Source organism: Zingiber officinale, chromosome 8B (genome assembly GCF_018446385.1).
Source record: "Zingiber officinale cultivar Zhangliang chromosome 8B, Zo_v1.1, whole genome shotgun sequence".
Classification (NCBI taxonomy): Eukaryota; Viridiplantae; Streptophyta; class Magnoliopsida; order Zingiberales; family Zingiberaceae; genus Zingiber; species Zingiber officinale.
In genome coordinates, this window is record NC_056001.1 from 36,380,770 (window position 1) to 36,402,328 (window position 21,559).

At 41.1% G+C, this 21,559-nt stretch overlaps 4 protein-coding genes across 5 annotated transcripts; 1 reads left to right on the plus strand and 3 right to left on the minus strand.

Annotated features, from left to right (window-relative positions):
* Positions 1-328: 328 nt before the first annotated feature.
* On the minus strand, positions 329-742 carry LOC122013677. Its single transcript, XM_042569914.1, has one exon. The coding sequence runs from the start codon at positions 740-742 to the stop codon at positions 329-331; it is 414 nt and encodes a 137-aa protein (XP_042425848.1).
* Positions 743-1,194: 452 nt separating this feature from the next.
* On the plus strand, positions 1,195-7,204 carry LOC122016314 (EVI5-like protein). The gene is made up of 10 exons (XM_042573567.1): positions 1,195-1,504; positions 1,583-1,804; positions 2,384-2,579; positions 3,596-3,766; positions 3,876-3,992; positions 5,459-5,656; positions 6,142-6,201; positions 6,274-6,372; positions 6,538-6,728; positions 7,001-7,204. The coding sequence occupies exons 2-9, from the start codon at positions 1,713-1,715 to the stop codon at positions 6,661-6,663; spliced, it is 1,059 nt and encodes a 352-aa protein (XP_042429501.1). The 5' UTR covers positions 1,195-1,504; positions 1,583-1,712; the 3' UTR covers positions 6,664-6,728; positions 7,001-7,204.
* A 715-nt stretch (positions 7,205-7,919) lies between these two features.
* LOC122014662 (3-oxoacyl-[acyl-carrier-protein] synthase 3 A, chloroplastic-like) lies at positions 7,920-12,522 on the minus strand. Of its 2 annotated transcripts, none has more exons than XM_042571006.1 (8): positions 12,213-12,522; positions 11,176-11,339; positions 10,391-10,527; positions 9,966-10,068; positions 9,770-9,888; positions 8,790-8,854; positions 8,503-8,713; positions 7,920-8,420 (listed from the first exon to the last, which is right to left on the minus strand). In XM_042571006.1, the coding sequence occupies exons 1-8, from the start codon at positions 12,386-12,388 to the stop codon at positions 8,199-8,201; spliced, it is 1,197 nt and encodes a 398-aa protein (XP_042426940.1). In that variant the 5' UTR covers positions 12,389-12,522; the 3' UTR covers positions 7,920-8,198. The 2 variants fall into 2 exon arrangements, with proteins under 2 accessions (XP_042426940.1, XP_042426941.1); XM_042571007.1 differs by having other exon boundaries at positions 11,176-11,324; positions 12,213-12,521.
* Positions 12,523-12,991: 469 nt separating this feature from the next.
* Positions 12,992-16,999, minus strand: LOC122014661 (serine/threonine-protein kinase STY13-like). Its single transcript, XM_042571005.1, has 3 exons — positions 16,793-16,999; positions 15,599-16,658; positions 12,992-13,598 (listed from the first exon to the last, which is right to left on the minus strand). The coding sequence occupies exons 2-3, from the start codon at positions 16,510-16,512 to the stop codon at positions 13,262-13,264; spliced, it is 1,251 nt and encodes a 416-aa protein (XP_042426939.1). The 5' UTR covers positions 16,513-16,658; positions 16,793-16,999; the 3' UTR covers positions 12,992-13,261.
* Positions 17,000-21,559: the final 4,560 nt, after the last annotated feature.

Below are 21,559 nucleotides of genomic sequence, written 5' to 3' on the forward strand. Positions count from 1 at the left end.
TAAAGGAGTTTTAGAAATCTATTGATTGTGTTAGTTAGTGAGGTGTCCTAGGCTTTACAATAAATTTATGAAGTTTTTACGAATTTAAAAATATACTTCTCTCAATTTATAAATGTTTTTGAAATTATAAAAGTTGTGGGTGAACTGGATGATATGCCCAGGCTGTACAATAAAATGCCGTATTAAAAATATATAATTTTGCTTAATCAGCTCACGTAGAGCAACCTTGTGAACTTGTTGCTCGGGCGTTGATTAAAAAGGTAAATAAATGTGATTTTTTGGCTTATGAATGAATCGAGGAAAAGGGCTGGAAGGACGGCGATGACGACTAGGCCGACGTTGGGGCGGCGAAGCGGGCGGAGAAGTCCCGGTGGCCGAACTGTGCGTCCTCGTCCTCCGGCCCCTCGTCGAAGTTGAGGGCGTAGCTCATGGGGTCGTATTGGAATCGCGCCATCGATCTCGTCTTCCACCCGTCGTCGCCACCGCTGTGGTGCTCGTTGTTGTCGTTCTTCCGGCTGAAGCTTCGAACCAACGTCTTCCACCGCGGCGCTACCACCTTGTCGGAGAAGTCCCGTATCTTCGAAATGACTCTGTTCCACCAGCTGCCGTGCCAGGGCTCGGAGGCCGAGTGCGAGGAGGAGGAGGAGGAGCAGGGGCTGCAGAAGTTGAAGGAGAAGCAGCCGGTGGTGCGGTGGCGGGGGGTGTTGTCGCTGGCTTCCCTGAGGATCGTCGCCGGTGCCATGACAGAGAAAGGAAGGCGTTCGATTGGATTGGAGCGGTCGTCGTTGGTCATCGTCCACCTCGTTGCAGGGGAAGGAGACAAAAAGGAGCGGCGGAGCTTCGCCGGTTTAATTTAAAACATTGAGAAACCAAATTACTAAAAATAATTTAAAATTATTTTTTTAAAATAAAAAGAAAATTAATTTTGCACTTATATATATATATATATATATATATACACACACACACACACAAATATTTATCATCTAAATTAAAAAATATTCTCGATTAAAAAAACGAGAAATGTGTATTTTATTAAACACTTTAATTTTCTTGAAAATTGTTTTCCCAATATTAATATTTTGACTATTTTAACTATGGATCAAATGCTATCGACGACCCGACCCGACCCGTTTACTGGCGCCAAGGTTCAACTATATCTGGCGCACGATAGCTCCGAGATATACTCTTCAACTAAACGGCACCTATCTCCCCCCTTCCCTCGTGCCCTTCCTTCTCGTTGTCCAACGCCACGTCATTTCTTCGTCGCCCTCGTCAGATCGCGGAAACCCTCGGCGCAAATAGTTGCCGTGATCCTTTCGACGTCCGATTACTTCAGATTCCTTTGTTTCCTTTTCTTCCAGATCTTTGTGCTGGTCGCTCCTTCGTCGTGGATTTCGGTTGCTGTCCTGCGGAGTTAGGGTTGCTTTTCGTGGATTCCACTGGCGTGTGTGCGGCGCAGATGCAGGATGTGATCGCATGTCAACGTACAGATCGATCAATGGTGATGCTAGCGCCGTGTAATCCATCTTAATTTCTGCAATTTCTTTCGCAAGTCTGTTCATTTTCTGAATATTTGCAGGATATGCGCGAGTTCGAGTTCACAGAAGGCAAGGAGGATTAGTTTAAGCTGTGTGTTAGTTGGCTTTACCTTCCTGCTGAGACACAAGCTTGCAAAAGGTGTTGCCTGACAGTCTTCCGGTTCATGAGAAATGGACAGTTCTGGATTTACAAAGGCAGAGCAGAGCAATTCTGTGGAGGCGTTTGCTAAAAATGGACCAGTGGAAGACCATCACGATGACAGGCATGGTTGACATTATCGGATTTTTCTTTTTTCTGTAATCATAAGTCTTCTTGCAACCATTGCTGTAGTGCGAGCAAAGACACTATTGAATAAAAAAGAAGAAGCATAATCAGTAATTTCTATAATTTTCATCTGTTGATAAGTTGAACTATTGCGGGCACACACATGGCTTGAATTGCTACTGAAATTAGGATTTTTTTCATTTCACATTTCATCATATATTGCTACAAAAGTTCCATTTTTCTTATATTCACCTCTCCAGCTTTCCATCTTTCAAGATACAGATTTTGCATGTTCGTTTCAAAAAATAAATTCTGCAGATGCGAAATGATCGTCCTTGCACAGCAATGTATATGATTGGTGTCAGTCTCATTGATATGGTTATCTTTTGAGGAAACCAATCACTTTAGATGTGTTGGGAACAGTGCAATAAAACATTTTATTTGTGGTCTTGATTTTGTACCTTTTCTTTCTTTCCAGTTATGTAACTCGAGAAAGATCAGATCCAACAGTATTTCTTGGAAAAGCAATGGCTATTGTATATTAACTTCTAAACCATGATTATCAATTTATTTTCAGAGAACAGAGGAGGATACGAAAGTGGAGGAAAATGATTGGTGTCGGTGGTAGTGACTGGAAACATTATGTTAGAAAAAAATCTCATGTAGTTAGAAGGCGTATCAGAAAAGGAATCCCTGACTGTCTGAGAGGACTTGTATGGCAGTTGATATCTGGAAGTAGAGACCTCCTCCTCATGAATCCAGGAGTTTATGAGGTAATTTCCATCTTCTTTGCTTATGTTGATGATTGAAAAACACCATGTATTTGGGCACCCATATAGATATATGTTAACCCACTCATTCTCTGCCATACTTAGGATATGTGAAACAGGAACTAAGCCGCCAAATGAAAGAAAAAGGTAAAATATAACATTATCCATGAAAACAATTAGTACCCCTTTATGATATACTCGTTGCCCCTGATAGCATTGGTGAAATACCCAGAAAGATGAATTTATTAATATATTTATGATAGTAGTTCAATTGTAACAACTATCAGTACAATGTTCTAACTATTTGGTTGTACTAGGTGGACCACATCTCCTATTGAGCTCTATCATTGTCACTTGCCAGACCATGAGTAAATATCTAGATCAGTTTTTATGTATGCTGATTTTCTTTGATCACATCTGTAACTTCAATTGATTTTTGTCCAAATATGACATATGTTGCCACTTTTAGTACATTTCTATTATTCAATTTATTTTCCTTCAAGTGGTTAATTCTTAATAGTTTCTATTTAATTTAAAACTTGTAGTCTCTAAAACATGATTCCACATTCAGTTTTTCTAACTCAAACTTTCATGAATCAAAGTAAGTTCTTTTGTGCTAGTTAAAGAAAGAACTTAGAATTGATCTTTATTGTAAATCACAGATAATAAATTTTCTAATTATGTCTCTTCTATTTCTAAACTAATCATGTCAAAATCATGCTAAACATCTCTATTCTGATTCTGAGAAATTATTCATTTATTATTCTTAAACTTCCACCATTGAGTTCTATAGTAAAACTAATGACATAATGTTTCTTAAGTTAATTCAGAAAACCATATATAGCATCATTGGATGATGTTTGATTAGTTGAACTTTCTTCTTAGTTTCTATACATCTTTTTTCTTTTCTTTTCTTATTATGTTTGTCTGTAGATGAGAATCGGTAGATGTGGCTGTATCTATTTTTTGTTGTTTGTATGTATATTTTGAAATAAACTGGTATATATTTTTTGCTGCAGCAACTAGTAATATATGAGACATCAGCATCAGAATTGGACATTATTCGTGACATATCTCGTACATTTCCTTCACATGTTTTCTACCAACAGAGACATGGGCCAGGCCAAAGATCACTGTACAATGTTCTGAAGGCTTACTCTGTATATGACAGGGATGTTGGATATGTTCAGGTATGGTTCTGAATTCTTGTGCACTTTGTTGGTAATGATTGAAAGATCAATGAGTCAAATTTTTTGTGTCCTTATGTCTTATCATTTGTGGCTTTTATATAAATTGCAGGGTATGGGCTTCTTAGCGGGTCTGTTGCTTCTGTACATGAGTGAAGAGGATGCATTTTGGCTATTAGTTGCCTTGTTAAAAGGAGCAATTCATGCTCCGATGGAAGGTTTGTACCAGGTAACTGCATAGAGTTTTATATGCTTATTTTTGTATTTAAATTTCTATTTGAAATTGTCCTATATTTATGTTAATGATCTATATGCAAATTGTATTAGTAGTAAAATGCTTGATAAATACTTTTGATAACAGTAACTTCCCTTCGTGTATGAATTGTAGAGCATATTAAACTTCTGTAGAATTTGTTCCGCGTATATTGAGATGGTTAATTTAATTTATGGCATTCTTTACTGCACTTCTAGTTTCCTATTTTACTCTTGAACTTTTCTGGATATTTGCCTGAAATCAAGGTTGGAAGGGGATACAAGATATTACCTTTCCATTAAAAATTTGGGGTCAAATCTTATCATGTGAAGTTGCTTTATCTAGTTATCTTTTAGAGTTGCTAATTTTAATTATGTGAACATAAAATACATGGTTTTGCAAAATTAGTGAGTTGAGCATAATTAGTCTGCTCTGCAGCATAATTCAAATGGCTATAAATTATATATTGATTAAGTTTTGGTTGAATATTTATCTAATTTTCTTTTGAGGCCTCATTTCATATTCAGCTTCAAAATATAAAAAAAAAAAAATCTTGAAATGTAAAATATACTGACAAAAAACATTACTAGGAAAGATAAACACAAGACATTTCAAAAACCAAGTTTGGAAGGTAAATAATTTAGAGGGGTCGTGGGAACCATAACAATCCCATCTCCTACATGAGATTTGTAATCCTCCTCTATATGGAGTTAAATTATTTCTATTCCCTTAAATCCCAAGAAGCATGACAACAAACATGGATTTGTCTCATTCCCAATCAAATTCTATGGCAGAGGGAAAGCACCCAAAACAAACGAAGCCTGAGAGTTTCTTCACTTATAAGAAGTGTTTCTGTAATCCCTTTATGATATTATATTAGGTGCATCCATTCATACTGGCTGTGCTTGGTTTCAGACATCTGAATTGCACTTGGATATTTAACTTTTATTATGGAGTAGAAAAGGTGAATCTGTAAAGTATCAATCTGGCTTTTTTGGTGCTCACAGCAAGTCAGCAACACTCTGTGCTACTCAAAATATACGTTTATAAATGCTTTGATTCCCCTGAAGTTTTTTTCAAAACAGTTATGACTTATGATCTAACCATGCCAAGAATATATTGGATTGAGATTTTCTATTTTATTTAAAACTTAGAACTATACAAGATAAATACAGATGAGTCGAGGAGAATAAATAAGAAAATGGTTTTCATCAATATCAGAAAATTGGATTAGCATTATATTTTGCTCAAGCAAAAAGAGGTACCCCAAGTTTCTCTGAGAAAAACATTGTAGTATCTTCATTTTTAATAAAATAACAATATTGGATATTGATTCAAAATCTATAGATGTTTAATATTTTCACCATTTTAAGCTCTGCTCACTTATTGGCTGTTTATGTAGTTTGATGTTTTTAACATTGTATTCTTTGCTTGTTGATTAGCCTGGTTTACCACTGGTTCAAGAATACCTGCGTCGGTTTGAGCAATTGGTGAAAGAATATTTACCAAATTTGGGAGAACATTTTTCTCAAGAGATGATTAATCCAAGCATGTATGCTAGTCAATGGTTCATAACTGTGTATTCATACTCATTCCCATTTCCTCTCGCACTTCGCATCTGGGATGTCTTTCTGTATGAGGTTAGTGTATTATGGTTATATGGTTAATGGTTAGACATTATGGCAACATATTATGCTTTTCTCCTAATTATGATATATATCAGGGACACCAATGTATGTGGCATCTTCATGTGTATTAATATTCTGAAACTTTGTAGGTAAAGATCCATGATGCTGGTCCATGCACATCACAGATTGTCAAAAATACACTTTGTTTCAACCTCGTATAGTTCATGGCTCAGTAGATTGATGAGACTAATTTGCAGTTTATGTATCACACACATGATTTAGTAGCAATATTTGGATATTCCCATTCATTTAAGTCACATTTCCAAGATGGAAAAGTGGAGAGATAGAAAAGTAATAAATAAATAAATTGATATTAATATGCTCAATATATCACGGGCACGTAGATATGTAGTTGATATTGGCAAATTTGTAGCAGTTTTGATAATATGTAGGAAACTTACATTGTTGCACTCTAAGTCACATTTATGCTGTTTCAGGGTGTTAAAGTTGTTTTTCAAATCGGTTTGGCCTTATTAAGATTCTGTCACGATGACTTGGTAAGCTTTTTGGTAAATTCTGTTACAGTTCAGTTGTATTTGTCGATTGACATACAAGTCTTTGGTTATCAGATAAAATTACCTTTTGAGAAACTTCTACATGCTCTCAAAAACTTCCCTGATGAAGCAATGAATCCAGATACACTATTACCACTTGCCTTCTCAATAAAGGTTACCATCCATTTGGGCTCTTCAGATATTATTCGTTTGATGAACTTTCTTGTGGCTTCAAAATGCTATTAACTCATGTTAATCAGCTGATGAAGTTGTATTACGGCAACATCTATTCGCCACAACTGTGAAAAGCTTTGACCTCACCAATTTTTATCTTTGTAGGTGTCAAAACGCTTAGAGGAGCTTAAGGGAGAGCATGAAAAGAAAAATGAGAGATCATTGCTACAATTGAGTATGCCAATTAGCAGCTCCAACCTACCAATCCAGAAACCATCTGCCGTTGAGTGAACACTTCCATGCAAGAGGAAACTGATCTTGTGTTCTTGTGCCTGAAATCTATCGATATCGCCCTGGTAAGTTATTAAACGACTTAAGGACATCTTACCTAACCTGATGTCTCATTGAACGTTGTGTTGAATCCTCTTCACCAAAACTATGTTTTGTTGCACAGATGGTTTTAAAGTCAGTTGTATCAATTGTTATAACTAATTGTACACTCAAAAGCAAGTCATTAAACTTGACTCTAAATCTTAAGCCCGTTTCTAATCTGTCCAAAACCTGAGCTTAAATCAAGTCTAATATATATTTTTTTTATTACTTAATTTATTTTTTTCTTTTCTTGCAGGGTTCTTGTTGATGATAGAGAGCCTTTGATGATGCCCATTAGCAGGCTAAGTTTGAAGTCGTAGAAGACTTGCAAGTTAAATAATTTGTGCTCCATCATCATAGCTTTAAATTCTCATAAAGTGCCTTGTAAATGAAAACTTTGTTTTCTTACTTTTGGGTGTGAAAAAATATTAAAAAATAATTCATAAATAGATTTAGAATCCATCGGCAACTTTTTTTTATAATAAATAAACATGGAAAATTATTTTGACTCCCGTATTATTCATTCATTTTTTTTGTTCACCCCTTAGGCAGTGCATTCTACCTTAATTCAAAGTCATTCTAATATCTTTACTTGGGAGGACGAAACAAAAATTATTGAAAGATTTATACTAGGAAAAATTGTCCTTTACTTTGGACAAATGGATGAATTATTTATTTATTTTTTCTTTTGTTTACCTAATAGATCAATGGATTTATGAATTCATCCATGAATTCTGTCCAAATCAGATGGAAAATAATTTTCTTCCTTCAATGCTAAATTTTTCTTAGTGCCTCGTTAGCATCCCTTCCTTGTTGTTTTTTGTTTTTATCGTTAAATACTCTAAACAATAAAAAGTGAGTTAATCACTCTAATTTTAAAAATTTTTATTTATTTTTTAAAAATAAATAAATAAGAATTTCATATATGAGGATAATATGAAATGAAAACGTTAGATAGTAAATTAGAATTAGATCTATTAAGAAGAAACTTCAATTTAAATGGTCAATAAAAGCTCCATATTAAACGGGAAAAAAAACTAAATTAATAATAATAAAAAGTCCATACAAGGACTTAATTTATTATTATTATTCAAAACTAGCTTATAGATATATATAATTTTAATATAAAAGTGTTCTATGTATATAATTTTCAGAACTACAAGTTATTACAATACTGCAATAATTAGATTTTTGATATAAAACTGAAAACTTCTGCACGAACCAAAGATTGTTCAAGTAAAAGAATTGAATGAAGATAGTTGACACAGACAATGTGCCATTTCTGTGGTGAAATGGACCAACACTCAGAATGGCCACTATCTGGAGAAAACATGTTCAAGGAATTTGAAATAGAAACATATTCCGAAAGGGAAGAAACTCTTTTCTACTCGAACGTACTGTCGACCGAGCATCAGCATTTGAGCAACTTCTGTCATCGTCCTTGAGCGGAAGCTTCATCTCCACCTAATGATTGCGGAACCCCAAGTGAGTCCAGCTCCGAACCCAGCAGTCGCAATGGTGTTGCCAGCCTGAACCTTTCCAGCCCGAACGACCTCATCCAGTGCTAGAGGAATCGATGCTGCGCTTGTGTTTCCATAGTTAGCCAAATTCGATATGACCTTTTCGTGAGGGATCTCTAACCGGCCCGCAACCGCATCTATGATCCGTTGGTTTGCCTGGTGAGTGGTAATCGCTTTGAGTTTTGCAAAAACAAATCATGTAACCACAATCTGGAGTTGCTACTAGTTGCTTGCTTACCTGATGGAGCAGCAACCAATCGATACTAGAACTTGGAATGCCAGCTTCCTCCAATGCAGCTTCGATAGATTGTGGAACGCATCGAACTGCAAAGCGGAAGACCTCCTGGCCATTCATCTGAATGCAAGAATACGATGATCTCTTTGGAGGAAATAGACGGGTGCCATTACTTTCCGCTGCATGATCATACGTTGCTAGAGCATGTAATTGCCTGTGGCAGAACAACACAGAATCAACTCAGAACAAGAGTATACTTCCCAAAAAGATATTGTTATGCAGGGCTTCACCTGTGGCCATTCCCATCGCTGTGAACATCGAAACCAAGCAAGCCATCTTCTTCACTGTTGCATGCCTGTATTGTAAAGTTTGGAAAAGCTGCCATTTCAGAAAGATAATATGCATTCATAGAACAAACTATATATCTTAAACATATAACTGAAATAGGTAAATTGCAAAATTTATGAACACGATTTATTTGATTCTCTAAATTGAATGTAAAGACCGATGATTAACGAATAAAAAGCAAGAGTACATTGCATGACAAACATCAATAATTAACAAAATATCAGAAACTGAAATATAAGATGAGTTGTACATAGAAAACACTTCCATGATGCTTGTTTTTTGTAGAACATAAGGGTATGTTAAGCATCCAAGCGAGGTTTTAAATCTTGTTCTGAGCTGGGTTATCACTCCTTAGCCAGCGCAAGATGCATCGATGGTACTGATATCAAGGTGGGTTGCTAGTCAGCACCAATTAGGAGGAGAAAGAATCAACAAAAGGGAAGAAGAAACCGGGAAAATCCTAGCTCATGAATGACCTCGCGGGGGTACCTTACCTTGCAGAAGCGTTGTTGTTGTTAAATCCATGTATCCAAGGTTTTGGATTCAGGAAAGTCATGGCTGATAATAAGAGTTCCAAGTTATTTGCATAAACGTATTTGGAGCAATAAAAGTGAAGTGCTTAGAAATCCATGACAAGCTTGTTCTCATATTCAGTAATCAGGACATGACAGGATCATGGAGTTCTTTAGTTTCCGAGGACAGTTATCAAATATCCCATCAGATCACATATAGCATAATGATTAAGAGAGAAAATTGACTTTCTATTGAAATTTTATCTCAGTATCTTTTAATAACAACCTAATAAGATGATGTAATTCAAAATGGTGACATCCATTCTGTTTAAGACTAAGAAATGCCACAATGCAATTTATTGTACATGCTGATTCAGGTTTCTTTCAAAAGGCAATAAAGTAAAATTAACCTGGACAAGCACCGCACCAGCTGCATCGCCAAAAAGGATGCACGTGCCTCTGTCTGTCCAGTCCACATTGCGTGAAAGAGCATCTGCACCAATTACCAGGATATTCTGAAACCCACCACCTGTAAAACAATATGATCAATCACTTGAATTAGATTTTACCCTGAAAGCACATTTTCACACAAAAATCCAACTAGACCTTTAATGAAGCGAGTAGCAGTAATTAGGCCAATGATAAATCCACTACAAGCAGCTGTTATGTCAAAAGCCCAAGCATTTTTGCATCCCAAGTCCCTTTGTATCTAAACAAGATAAAGAAGTAGTGTTCAGAATGACAGATATTGCAACATAAGCAGAAGGAAATTTTAGTAGAAAGTAGGTAAATCTACTTCAACTTCTGATAATGACAATAGATTTATATCTAGCGCAACTTTGAAATAGTATGGATGACTGACATTCAACACTTGGCACAAGCAATGACACAAAGTTGTTGTCATGTTAAATCCATGTCATCACAAATAAGTAACACCAAAATTTCAAAATTAACCCAGGATGTTGCAACTTAGATCATGAATTCCAGGAACACTACTTTTGTATAATCGTTGAGTAAAATCATCATCAAACCTGAGAGCCACCTCCAAACAAATCATCTGGCGTTGATGTGCACAATATGACTAGATCAACTGCATCAGCTTCTACTTCGGCCATTAGAAGAGCCCCTTTTGCTGCCTCTGCAGCTAAGCCACCCAACGTTTCATTTCCTGTGAACAAAAGGGAAACAATTCTAATAAGATACCCATCTGGAATTCCATTTATAAGATCCATTAAAAAGGAAATGAGGGATGAGTTTTGCTTCCTTTGTGTTATTCAGGCATAGATGTCAAAAAATAATCAGTAGACCTTCTATAATCAGGCAGGTAAAGTAAGCAGTGCCATTGCGGCATGATAGTGAATGGCTCTGATATGCGAAGTTCTAAGGCAATGTGTTAAGCTAAGTCATTTCCTTTAGCTGTCTAGATTGGTTTTGGCTTATGATGACATCAACACAATCTGGAGCACTTGAACGTGAACTGAAATTATTTATGAGAACTAACTCCATGAGAATAGTTTGCTTATAGAAGAAAGCAGATTTCAATTTGTATCCCTCTGAATGGAAAGAAAACAATGAAACACATGCTTCTCACAACATTAACATGTGACCATATTTCACAGAATAGTCGAAATCTTCGATTAATTTTTATCCTTCACGAGTTAAGATGCCATTGATTGACTTGATACTACTTCCACGCATAGAAAAGACTTGTGCTGAGTAAGTAGGAAATGAAAATAAATCAATTGTTGATGCTCATTTGATACACATGAATGACACACCAGAAGAAGGAAGACACAACTATATGACAGAACAGTACCTGTAAGAACTCTCCTATTCCGAATCCCTGTCCGAACAGAAATCCATTCATCTGAGGTTTCAACAATTTGTGCAAGATCATCATTGGAAATGGTGAGCTTTGGAACAGCAGATCCTGATCCAACAAGTTTTGACCCCAGGCCAACAACTCTGCAGTTTTTCTTTCTTAGAATGAAGATATGAAGAATGTCATTCAATTATTTTAAATTCAAGATAACTAATGTAGATTGAAAAGAAGACCACAAAAAATGTAAGGCAACATGAAGCACCTGGTATAGCTTGCTGAGAAGAAAAATGAAATTCAATGCTACAATGCCAATGCGCAAGAAATCACAAAAAAGAAAAATATGAACCACAAATAGGTTTAATGGAATCACCACAAAAACTAAAAAGAACAAACTGTAAATTAGCACCTTTAATTTTACACAATTGCACGAACCAATTAGATAATGTTCCAAGCCTCTTATCACCATTTTTAAAACAAGAAGAGGGTTCCTCTTAATCCGCATTGAAGAATCAGCAATTGAAAATGCTCAAAGTTCTTCCATAACTGACTACTTCAAGCTAGCAACTTGCCAATAAATAGACATGTTCGTTTTATCAATAAAACTCAATGAGCTGTAAGATTTTGCACTTCCGCGGCAATTTGATAGCCAAGCAAAACAGCCACAGACCAAGCAACCCATCTCATAGTACTCATGATCCAATTGCCTGGTCTCCATCTCTTTTATTTGTTTCTCCTTTAACTCAATGAATGCTTGGTGGTCCTTGTCCTTCCACTCATTCAAAAAGTACAGAATAGCCCACTCTGTTCCCATTGCCAAACAAGATTTTACAGACAAGTGATAGATCATCTTACCCCTATACCCCATTCCGTTTTTAGATTGATACAGAACCACACAGACTACAATCAAGAACAAAAAACAAAGACCATATTTTGCGGCTTGATTTCGTCTAAACAATACAATTTTCCCATTTGCTAGACAACCAGTAACAATTCCAAACCATAACCAATCAGAAAAAAAAGAGGAGGCGTACCTTTGGCGCTGAGACGAACTCAACGCGACGGCGCCAAGGACATTACCATCCATCGCAGCGCGGAAGCATCCGAGCAGCGCCCTCCTGGATCCAAACCTCCGAAACGCCCAAGGCTCCAGCTTTCTCTCCCGGAAGGAACGCGCGGACGACGAGACGAGCCCTAGGGCGTTGGCCATCGAACTCGAACAGGAGGGAGAGGATCCCCAGAACGATCAAACGGGGAGAGAAGGAACCGAAGAGAGCAGGCGAGAGAGAAAGATCTGAGCTCGCCTTCGGTATCTCCGATGCAAGATCTCGTGTGCAGGTCGTTTCATCATACACGATAACCTTACTCTTTCATTCGCTACCGGATATGGACCCCACGCGGCGTTTCTATAGTCCCAATAAGAAGTAGACTTTTGGCGTTTGGTGAACCATACCACACAGGAATGAAAGACCTTGGGCGAGTAAACCAATGGCACCCTTGAACGGTTAGAGATCTCCCAATGCCAAATCCAACGGCTGACAGTGAAGCTAAACGAAAATATATGAAGAACTTTTAATATTGAAAATATTAAAGAATTATTTATTGCACAAGGAGTTTAAATTATACCTCAGTTCCCTCTTCAAGAACATGAAGAACCTGCTAAATACAAACTAAAATTATGATTAGCAGATGATGATACAAGAATTGAAGAAGCTACTACAATCAAACAAGGCTTTAATTTCATCTGCTGCAATTCTAAATTCTAAACAAACCAAAGAGACATGTTTTTTCGCAGAACATAGAGAACAGGCAGTTTGAGGCAATCAATCTTCTTTCATGTTTCACCATCACAGCATACAAGATCTAGCCTGAATTTTACAAGTCGCAGCAACTAACAGTCAACCCAGAAGTTTAGAAATAGTTTGAGAGCTTAAGCTAATAGATTCATTTGTGTTCTATACAATAAAGATCGCAACATCTTATTTTACTTGGTAGCATTCGAACGGCGACACAAACATTCATGATCTAGGCTTTAGACGTAGGTGGAACCAACCAAAATGTTGCATTCTTCTCGCGGCCCTTCTCAGTCGATGGCCATCGGTTGTGTGCAGCATCTGAAGCGTGCTTTACGAACAGTGTTCACAATTTCCGCCTGTGCGCTTTCGAGCATTGTGACTACTTCAGAGAATGAAGGGCGCACATCAGGGTTGGCATCCCAGCAGCGGGTCATGATTTCACTGAGCGCCGGGAGGCAATCTGGTGGTACGCTGGGTCGAACTCCCCTGTTCACCACAGCAAAAGCCGCCTGCACGGCTGTCATATTCTGAAATGGAAGCACACCCGTTATAAGCTCCCAGAGAACAATGCCGAAACTATAAACATCAACTTTCTGATTGTAAGGTCGGTGCTGGATCATTTCTCTGCAAACACAAAGGTGTTGTAACATGGACATCGATCAGCAATCAATAGCTCACAAGCACAAAAAGAGCATGAGTATGAAACAAGAAGACAAAGGATAACATAAATATACAATGCATTTAATGTTTGAGTGACTGCAGTAACATAAAGAGACCAATTGAAACCAAGCTAGACAAGTAAAATTGACCGAATCTCTTTTATTAGTCTGCATTCTTTTTGGCATTGTCTTGATAGGCATAAAAAAATGACAAAAAAGGAAGGGCAAAAAAATCAATCTTGCACTGATTGAAGATTCAACAGCATAAATGAAGGTTTGAAGACATGACTACAGAGATGCAAGGCACTTATCTTAAATTTTAGATCATTTGATTATTTTAAGGGCCCAAATAAACAATAATTGAACACATACTGAGAAAAAGGAAAACTTTTAATAATCAACTCCCCCAAAGATGGAGGTATTCTTAATTAAAACGAATTATTCTAATGTGATTTTCCTCTCTTGACCAAGAGAGGCTTGTATTGATCATTGAATGAAAACGATTATCTCTAACTGATTGTGGAAGGTCTCCTCTAGAAGTAGGAATCTGGAAACTTCTAATTTTTGCCTACTTGATAATCCTAATCCTCCCAGGGTCCTTGAACAACTTGCTCCATACTTCAACCGCCCAACATATAAGCAAAAAAAAAAAAAAAAAAAAAAGTCCGCTTGCACTAACTAAATTAACTGCAGAAATGAAATTAATAATAATAATAATAATAATAACAGCCATAACAAACAAATGCAAATGACTCCCCAACTAGTAGTTTTTTTAAATGGATGCCAAAGTGGAAATGATAAATGGAAAGCACAAAAAGATAATCACATGGTATAATTCCTATCTAATATTAAAACTTCTCTCAACATCAACAATATAGGATTGTGACAAATCACATAATAACTGGAATCTAAATCGAGCTATAATATTATGTAAAGCAAGTGCATTCATAACAAATGATCAAAAGTCACAGTGTAATAATTATTTGGGCTCAGCTAAATAGACCATTGGCTGTCATATGCTTTCTAGTAAAATTGCCTTGGCTTTTCCTATCTCCCGCTGCTCCGTTCATCTTAGTTGGTTACCTTGTCCCACCAATATAGTTTAGATCTCCTTAACATATTCATAATGAAATTTACTATTTCCTCATTTATCCTATATGGATTAATAACTAATTAGCTGCTAAAAAAAATCAGAAGATATCAACTCCATAGCTGCTAATTAGCACGCCCGAAGTATTAGCAAAAGCATAGAGGTCTGAGCAAGATAATTGTGGATGAGGTTATCATATAAATATATACTTGATCAATATATCTATAATACAAGATAAATTGTGAAAATACGTTTAAATTAGGAGTTTCTTTGTTGGCAAGTGCATCTGAACTTCATTCCAAGAGGCCTCAAGTTCAAATTTAGTATAACGCGTCTACTCGCGAAATGCATCAATCATGAGTTTGAATTGTAATTCTTGCTAAAACTCAAGGATTTTAAGGTAATTATTGCACTGACAATTCCAAATTTCAATATGCACTGTTCATAAAAAGAAAATTTTGAAGGATTTGTCTACTAGTAATTAGCTGTTACTATTTATACCATTTATTTGCATCTCTGAGGAGAAAAAAAAAAAGAGAAGCCTCTAATACCAATAGATAGCAACAAATATATTTCAACAATGCATAGCAAGTATAATCTCTAACTTTATTTGCATCTTGGAGCGGAAAAAACAAAGAAAAAGCCTCTATACCAATAAATAGCAACAGATATACTTCATCAATGCATAGAAAGTATAAGCTCTAACTAGGCTGCTAAATATAGGTAACGACAATTAGGAATCATGGATAAGATGTGAGACAATGGCTAAACTGAGAAAAACAATGAAGAATTTAAGCATGGCAGTTTAGCACATTCATAGAACTTTTATGATATCTTAAAGTTGCTAAAAATAGATAGGATGAATATTTGCATACGGTGCCATCCAACGGTAAGTTCCAGTTTCTGGAGTCATCCCCTCGGTCTTCACCTCAATACGTGCAACTCCAAAGTCAGCAATCTTAATTGATTTGTCCGACACTATAAGGAGATTGTCAGACTTCAGATCCCTATGTATGAACCCCAGCCCGTGCACATATTCCATACCCTTGGCAATATCTAAAGCTTGCTTGACAGCCAGCTTCAGAGGCACCGACCTATTCTGCCTTTTCATGAGAAACTGTCTAACAGATCCTCCCTTCGCATATTCGGTCACGATGCACCAGACCATCGGCTTCCTGCATGCTCCAATGAACTTCACAATATTTGGGTGTTTGAGATTTGCAAGCATCATAACCTCCTGGCCAAATTGTTGCTCCATTAGATGTGCCCTCTCAGGGTCGTTCTCTGGTTTTTCCAATAACTTAATAGCAACATCTTCTCCATCATATGTGCCTCTGTAAAGCTTCCCAAATGCACCCTGAGCGAAGGCCATCCCCATATTCAACTTCCTGAGATCAATAGTCCATTCATCATAGTTCTGAAGAGATTCAGTGGGATAACGTGGATCCATCAAAGCTTGAGCCAATGAATCGTCGTTTATGGCATGGAACACCCTACCAGGCCGCACACTGTGCCCCGCTGATAAGTTGGCACCGGGAAACAGACGGAGTCCATGACGCAGTATGCTAGTTCTTGAGTTGTTTGATCCAACACTGCTATTTTGAACAGACATCGCAATGGATCCATCACCAGTGCTTGTCTGCAGGCTTCCAATGCTATCTACAGACATGTTGGAACCCTCATCAAGCTTCCGGTAAAATCCCATGTCAAAGTAGCTGTTCCCATTAACATTTCCACCGCCACCGCCACCACCGCCACCCATAAACCCAGCAAATTTAGAGCCTTCCATCTTTTATCAAAACAACGACTACGAAACCAACACAGTAACCCTCAGACAATCTTTTAATCCACTTAATATTACCACCCAAAACTGACTTCTTTAACCATCCCAAGCAACCTCCAGCATCGGAACAGTCAGTAGCAGCTCGTCGACAGCTGTTATATCCAAAATATTTACAATAAACCAGACAAAAATATGATTTTTTGAAGACATCTAAGGCCGAATAACCTCAAAATCAGCATCTGAAGCAGATCAGCACGAAACAAACACTGATTTCGATGATACATACCTCGATCGAGAGCAGATTGCGCGGGAGATGAGATACAGAGGAGAGAAGGGAATCAGAAAGTAAGTATGACGCAGAATGGAGACGCGTTTTGGGTAGATTAAGCTAAGCGGAAAGGGGTGGAGGAAGACGACGACGACTAGGTCGCAGAGCAAGTCTTCTCTTGCTTTCCCCTTTCTATTTTATTCATTTCCCAATTTTCTTATTCATTTTTCTATTCCATCGACATGGGAATCTGACGGTCTGTTACATCCGATACCGTGACGTGTTACTTGCAATGTGTGAGCGTTATCTCAATATAACGTGTCCATCTATTAACTGAACCCTGGGGAAGTTTGAGTATTATTCATTACCCAACTTAAATACATATATTATACTCTTCCCTCTCTATTAAAAATTTATTATTCTCAATTTAAATTATCAAATTAAAATAAAAAGATATGAATATATTAAAGAAGCGGGTATGAATATGATCCGGCAGTAAGAATGGGAGTCCCCATTTAGCAGAGTCAACGTCACGTGGAGGTCGAAAGGTAAAAGGCCAATCAGAAGTTTGGTCGAGCGGATAATGATGGTGACGACCGGCTGAAGCTTCCGAGCGGAAGCAATACACCCCGGCGGGAAGTCGGGGTTCCGACGCTCATGATGAACAGTATAGTAGTGCCGAGCAGATGGCCCGCTCGGCCGAAGGAATAAAGTATCAACACTGCGAACAGTCCAGAGCACATGACCAGGAATACCCCGAACGGACGTATACCTTAGTCCGGTCGGACGTGATGGGACTGCCGAGCGGCATGCCGCTCGGTGCGGAAACAGAAAGGCTAGAATGACAAGACAGAAGATTATGCTATCTCATCATAAGATTATGCTGTCCCATCAGAAACGTGCTCGGACTGTAGCAGTAAGGGGTCAGGCAAGCTCCTCTGACAAGCCCATACTGGGTATGGGCTGAGGACACGTGTGTGCCTCGGTGTATGTGCATCAGCCTCCTCAGAGCTCTATATAAGAGCCCGCAGACTTCGCCGAAGGTATGAAAACTCGGATCTTCGGAGCTATTTCATCGTCTTCTTCTTGCCTGACTTGAGCGTCGGAGGGTCGTCGCCGGGGACTCCTCCCCGGCCCGACTTCTGTGCAGGTTCGCCGGAGGTCTGTGCAGCTGGTCGGAGATAGAGGAGAGCGCCACGTGCCCAGCGTCCGTCGATTCAGCGACTCGGACAGGATCAAATTGGCGCCGTCTGTGGGAACGCGCCTGTATCCGAGCGGAATAGATGGACGAGGCTGGATGACCTCACACCGTGATGCTCTCCCAGGAGAGGCCCGACGCTCTAATTGAGGCAAGAGCAGCTAAGCTCGTGGAGCAACAGAAACAGAAGGCTCAAACTGAGCAGATAGCACAGCTGAGCGGACCGACCGGAGCAACAGGCGAAATGGGCGCAAATTGGGGGTCCGACCGGAATTCAAGTGGGAGCAACGCCTGCCCCGATATCGGTCCGACGAGGAAGCCTTGATGAGTTTCGACGAGTATATATATTCTTCTCACTCCACGGGTATTCGGGAGTCAAGAAATTGTGCCAGATCCCCTGCTGGTCGGCAGGTCAGTTCTTCAATCATTTCTGTTGCTCATGAATTTGTAGTTTCTTGAGTAAAAACTCCCGTGCCGCTCAGCCGGGAGTGTATCAGCCGAGCCCAAGGCTCGATGGGAAGCCCGTGCCGCTCGGCCGGGAGTATATTAGCCGAGCCAAAGGCTCGATGGGATAAATCCCGCGCCGCTCGGCCGGGAGTATATAAACCGAGCCAAAAGCTCGATGGGAAAACCCCGTGCCGTTCGGTCGGGAGTGTATTAGCCGAGCCAAAGGCTCGATGGGATAAATCCCGTGCCGCTCGGCCGGGAGTATATAAACCGAGCCAAAGGCTCGATGGGAAAACCCCGTGCCGCTCGGCCGGGAGTATATAAACCGAGCCAAAGGCTCGATGGGAAAACCCCGTGCCGCCCGGCCGGGAGTAAATAAACCGAGCCCCGAGCTCGATGGGAAGACCCCGTGCCGCTCGGCCGGGAGTGTATTAGCCGAGCCAAAGGCTCGATGGGAAGCCCGAGCCCCGCGGCCGCGGGAATATAAACAGAGCCCAAGGCTCGATGGGAAAACCCCGTGCCGCCCGGCCGGGAGTAAATAAACCGAGCCCCGAGCTCGATGGGAAGACCCCGTGCCGCTCGGCCGGGAGTGTATTAGCCGAGCCAAAGGCTCGATGGGAAGCCCGTGCCGCTCGGCCGGGAGTATATAAATCGAGCCAAAGGCTCGATGGGAAAACCCCGTGCCGCTCGGCCAGGAGTGTATTAGCCGAGCCAAAGGCTCGATGGGATAAATCCCGTGCCGCTCGGCCGGGAGTATATAAACCGAGCCAAAGGCTCGATGGGAAAACCCCGTGCCGCTCGGCCGGGAGTAAATAAACCGAGCCAAAGGCTCGATGGGATAAATCCCGTGCCGCTCGGCCGGGAGTATAGAAACCGAGCCCCGAGCTCGATGGGAAGACCCCGTGCCGCTCGGCCGGGAGTGTATTAGCCGAGCCAAAGGCTCGATGGGATAAATCCCGTGCCGCTCGGCCGGGAGTATATAAACCGAGCCAAAGGCTCCAGGATCGAAGGCCCCCGGACCGTTCGGCCGGAGGTAAATTATCCGAGCCAAGCGCTCGACGACGAAGGCCCCGAGCTGCTCAGCCGGAGGTATAGTATCTGAAGGCCCCGTGCCGCTCAGCCGGAGGTAAATTATCCGAGCCAAGCGCTCGACGACGAAGGCCTGCTCGGTAGGAGGTATAGTATCTGAAGGCCCGTCTGCTCGGCCGGAGGTAAATTATCGAGCCAAGCTCGGCGAGGCCCAGTGCTCGGTAGGAGGTATAGTATCTGAAGGCCGTGTCGCTCGGTGGAGGTAAATTATCCGAGCCAAGCGCTCGACGACGAAGGCCCCGAGCTGCTCAACCGGAGGTATAGTATCGAAGGCCCCGTGCCGCCGGTAGGAGGTAATTATCCGAGCCAAACTGCGCGAAGCTGCTCAGCCTGAGGTATAGTATCTGAAGGCCCCGCCGCTCGGCGGAGGTAAATTATCCGAGCCAAGCGCTCGACGACGGAGTGCTCAGGTGGAGGTATAGTATCTGAAGGCCCCGGTCCGGGCGGAGGTAATTATCCGAGCCAAGCTCGACGAAGCAGCCTGAGCCGGTCGGCTAGCGAGGTAGAATGATGGAAGCAATTTGAGTACAAGCGCTCGACGACGAAGGCCCCGAGCTGCTCAGCCGGAGGTATAGTATCCGAAGGCCCCGTGCCGCTCGGACGGAGGTAAATTATCCGAGCCAAGTGCTCGACGACGAGGGCCCCGGTCGGAGGTATAGTATCTGAAGGCCCGTGCGCTCGGAGGTAAGTGCTCCGAGCCAAGCGCTCGGCGGCGAAGGCCAGTGCTCGGTAGGAGGTATATTATGCGAGCCAAAGGCTCATTCGAAGACCACTGTGCGTTCGGCGGTAGCGTTGTCAAATTAGGCTTAAAGTCCAACGAGCTCCGTCGTTAAGATCGAGAGCCGACCGACTATAAATATCCGCGTCGAGCTCGGCGTTAAATATCGAGGCGAGGCGTCTATAAATCCCGGCGGAGGCGAGCGAGCTCCGTCGTTAAAAATCGAGACACGGTCCGGCGTCTATAAACCCTCGACGGAAACCGAGACGAGCCGGCGTCTATAAACGTCCGAGCGGAAGACCGACGAACTCCGTCGTTAAAGATCGAGCGCGCCGACCGGCTATAAATATCCGCGCCGTCCAGATCCGTCGTTAAAGATCGAGAGCCGCGCCGACCGGCTATAAATATCCGCGCCGACGAGCTCCGTCGTTAAAAATCGAGAGACGGTCCGGCGTCTATAAACCCTCCGGCCGGAAAACCGGGAGACGAGCCGGCGTCTATAAACGTCCGAGCGGAAGGATAAGGCAACGTACGGTCGTTCGACTCGCTTATCAAAAATACTTCGACAGAAATCCCCTTTCGAGCACAAGAAAGGAGGGACGATGGCGTTGACGGAGGCCGTAATTACCGCCTCATCGGCCGAGCGGATAATGATTTCCTGGAAGAGCCGTTCGGCGAAACAATAGTTCAGTCGGGCGGACTAATCGCCTCCTTCGACTAGACTTGAAGAGGAGGCAAGTGATCCGTCAGTAAGAAGGAGAGTCCCCATTTAGCAGAGTCAACGCCATGTGGAGGTCGAAAGGTAAAAGGCCAACCAGAAGCTTGGCCGAGCGGATAATGATGGTGACGACCGGCTGAAGCTTCGAGCGGAAGCAATACACCCCGGCGGGAAGTCGGGGTTCCGACGCTCATGATGAACAGTATAGTAGTGCCGAGCGGATGGCCCGCTCGGCCGAAGGAATAAAGTATCAACACTGCGAACAGTCCAGAGCACATGACCAGGAATACCCCGAACGGACGTATACCTTAGTCCGGTCGGACGTGATGGGACTGCCGAGCGGCATGCCGCTCGGTGCGGAAACAGAAGGGCTGACAAGACAGAAGATTATACTATCTCATCAGAAGATTATGTTGTCCCATCAGAGACGTGCTCGGACTGTAGCAGTAAGGGGTCAGGCAAGCTCCTCTGACAAGCCCATACTGGGTATGGGCTGAGGACACGTGTGTGCCTCGGTGTATGTGCATCAGCCTCCTCAGAGCTCTATATAAGAGCCCGCAGACTTCGCCGGAGGTATGAAAACTCTGATCTTCGGAGCTATTTCATCGTCTTCTT

What these genes read in the sequence shown, in the direction of transcription:
- LOC122016314 (XM_042573567.1), top strand. Translation starts at nt 1,713, where the DNA reads ATGGACAGTTCTGGATTTACAAAGGCAGAGCAGAGCAATTCTGTGGAG. An exon ending in GGGATGTTGGATATGTTCAG is followed by an intron (nt 3,767 to 3,875) that starts GTATGGTTCTGA and finishes TATAAATTGCAG; the next exon opens with GGTATGGGCTTCTTAGCGGG. An exon ending in GGGATGTCTTTCTGTATGAG is followed by an intron (nt 5,657 to 6,141) that starts GTTAGTGTATTA and finishes ATGCTGTTTCAG; the next exon opens with GGTGTTAAAGTTGTTTTTCA.
- LOC122014662 (XM_042571006.1), bottom strand. Translation starts at nt 12,388, where the DNA reads ATGGCCAACGCCCTAGGGCTCGTCTCGTCGTCCGCGCGTTCCTTCCGG. An exon ending in TGCTACTCGCTTCATTAAAG is followed by an intron (nt 9,889 to 9,965) that starts GTCTAGTTGGAT and finishes ATTGTTTTACAG; the next exon opens with GTGGTGGGTTTCAGAATATC. An exon ending in ATTGGTTGCTGCTCCATCAG is followed by an intron (nt 8,421 to 8,502) that starts GTAAGCAAGCAA and finishes ACCACTCACCAG; the next exon opens with GCAAACCAACGGATCATAGA.
- LOC122013677 (XM_042569914.1), bottom strand. Translation starts at nt 742, where the DNA reads ATGGCACCGGCGACGATCCTCAGGGAAGCCAGCGACAACACCCCCCGC.
- LOC122014661 (XM_042571005.1), bottom strand. Translation starts at nt 16,512, where the DNA reads ATGGAAGGCTCTAAATTTGCTGGGTTTATGGGTGGCGGTGGTGGCGGT. An exon ending in ACTTACCGTTGGATGGCACC is followed by an intron (nt 13,599 to 15,598) that starts GTATGCAAATAT and finishes TTGTGTTTGCAG; the next exon opens with AGAAATGATCCAGCACCGAC.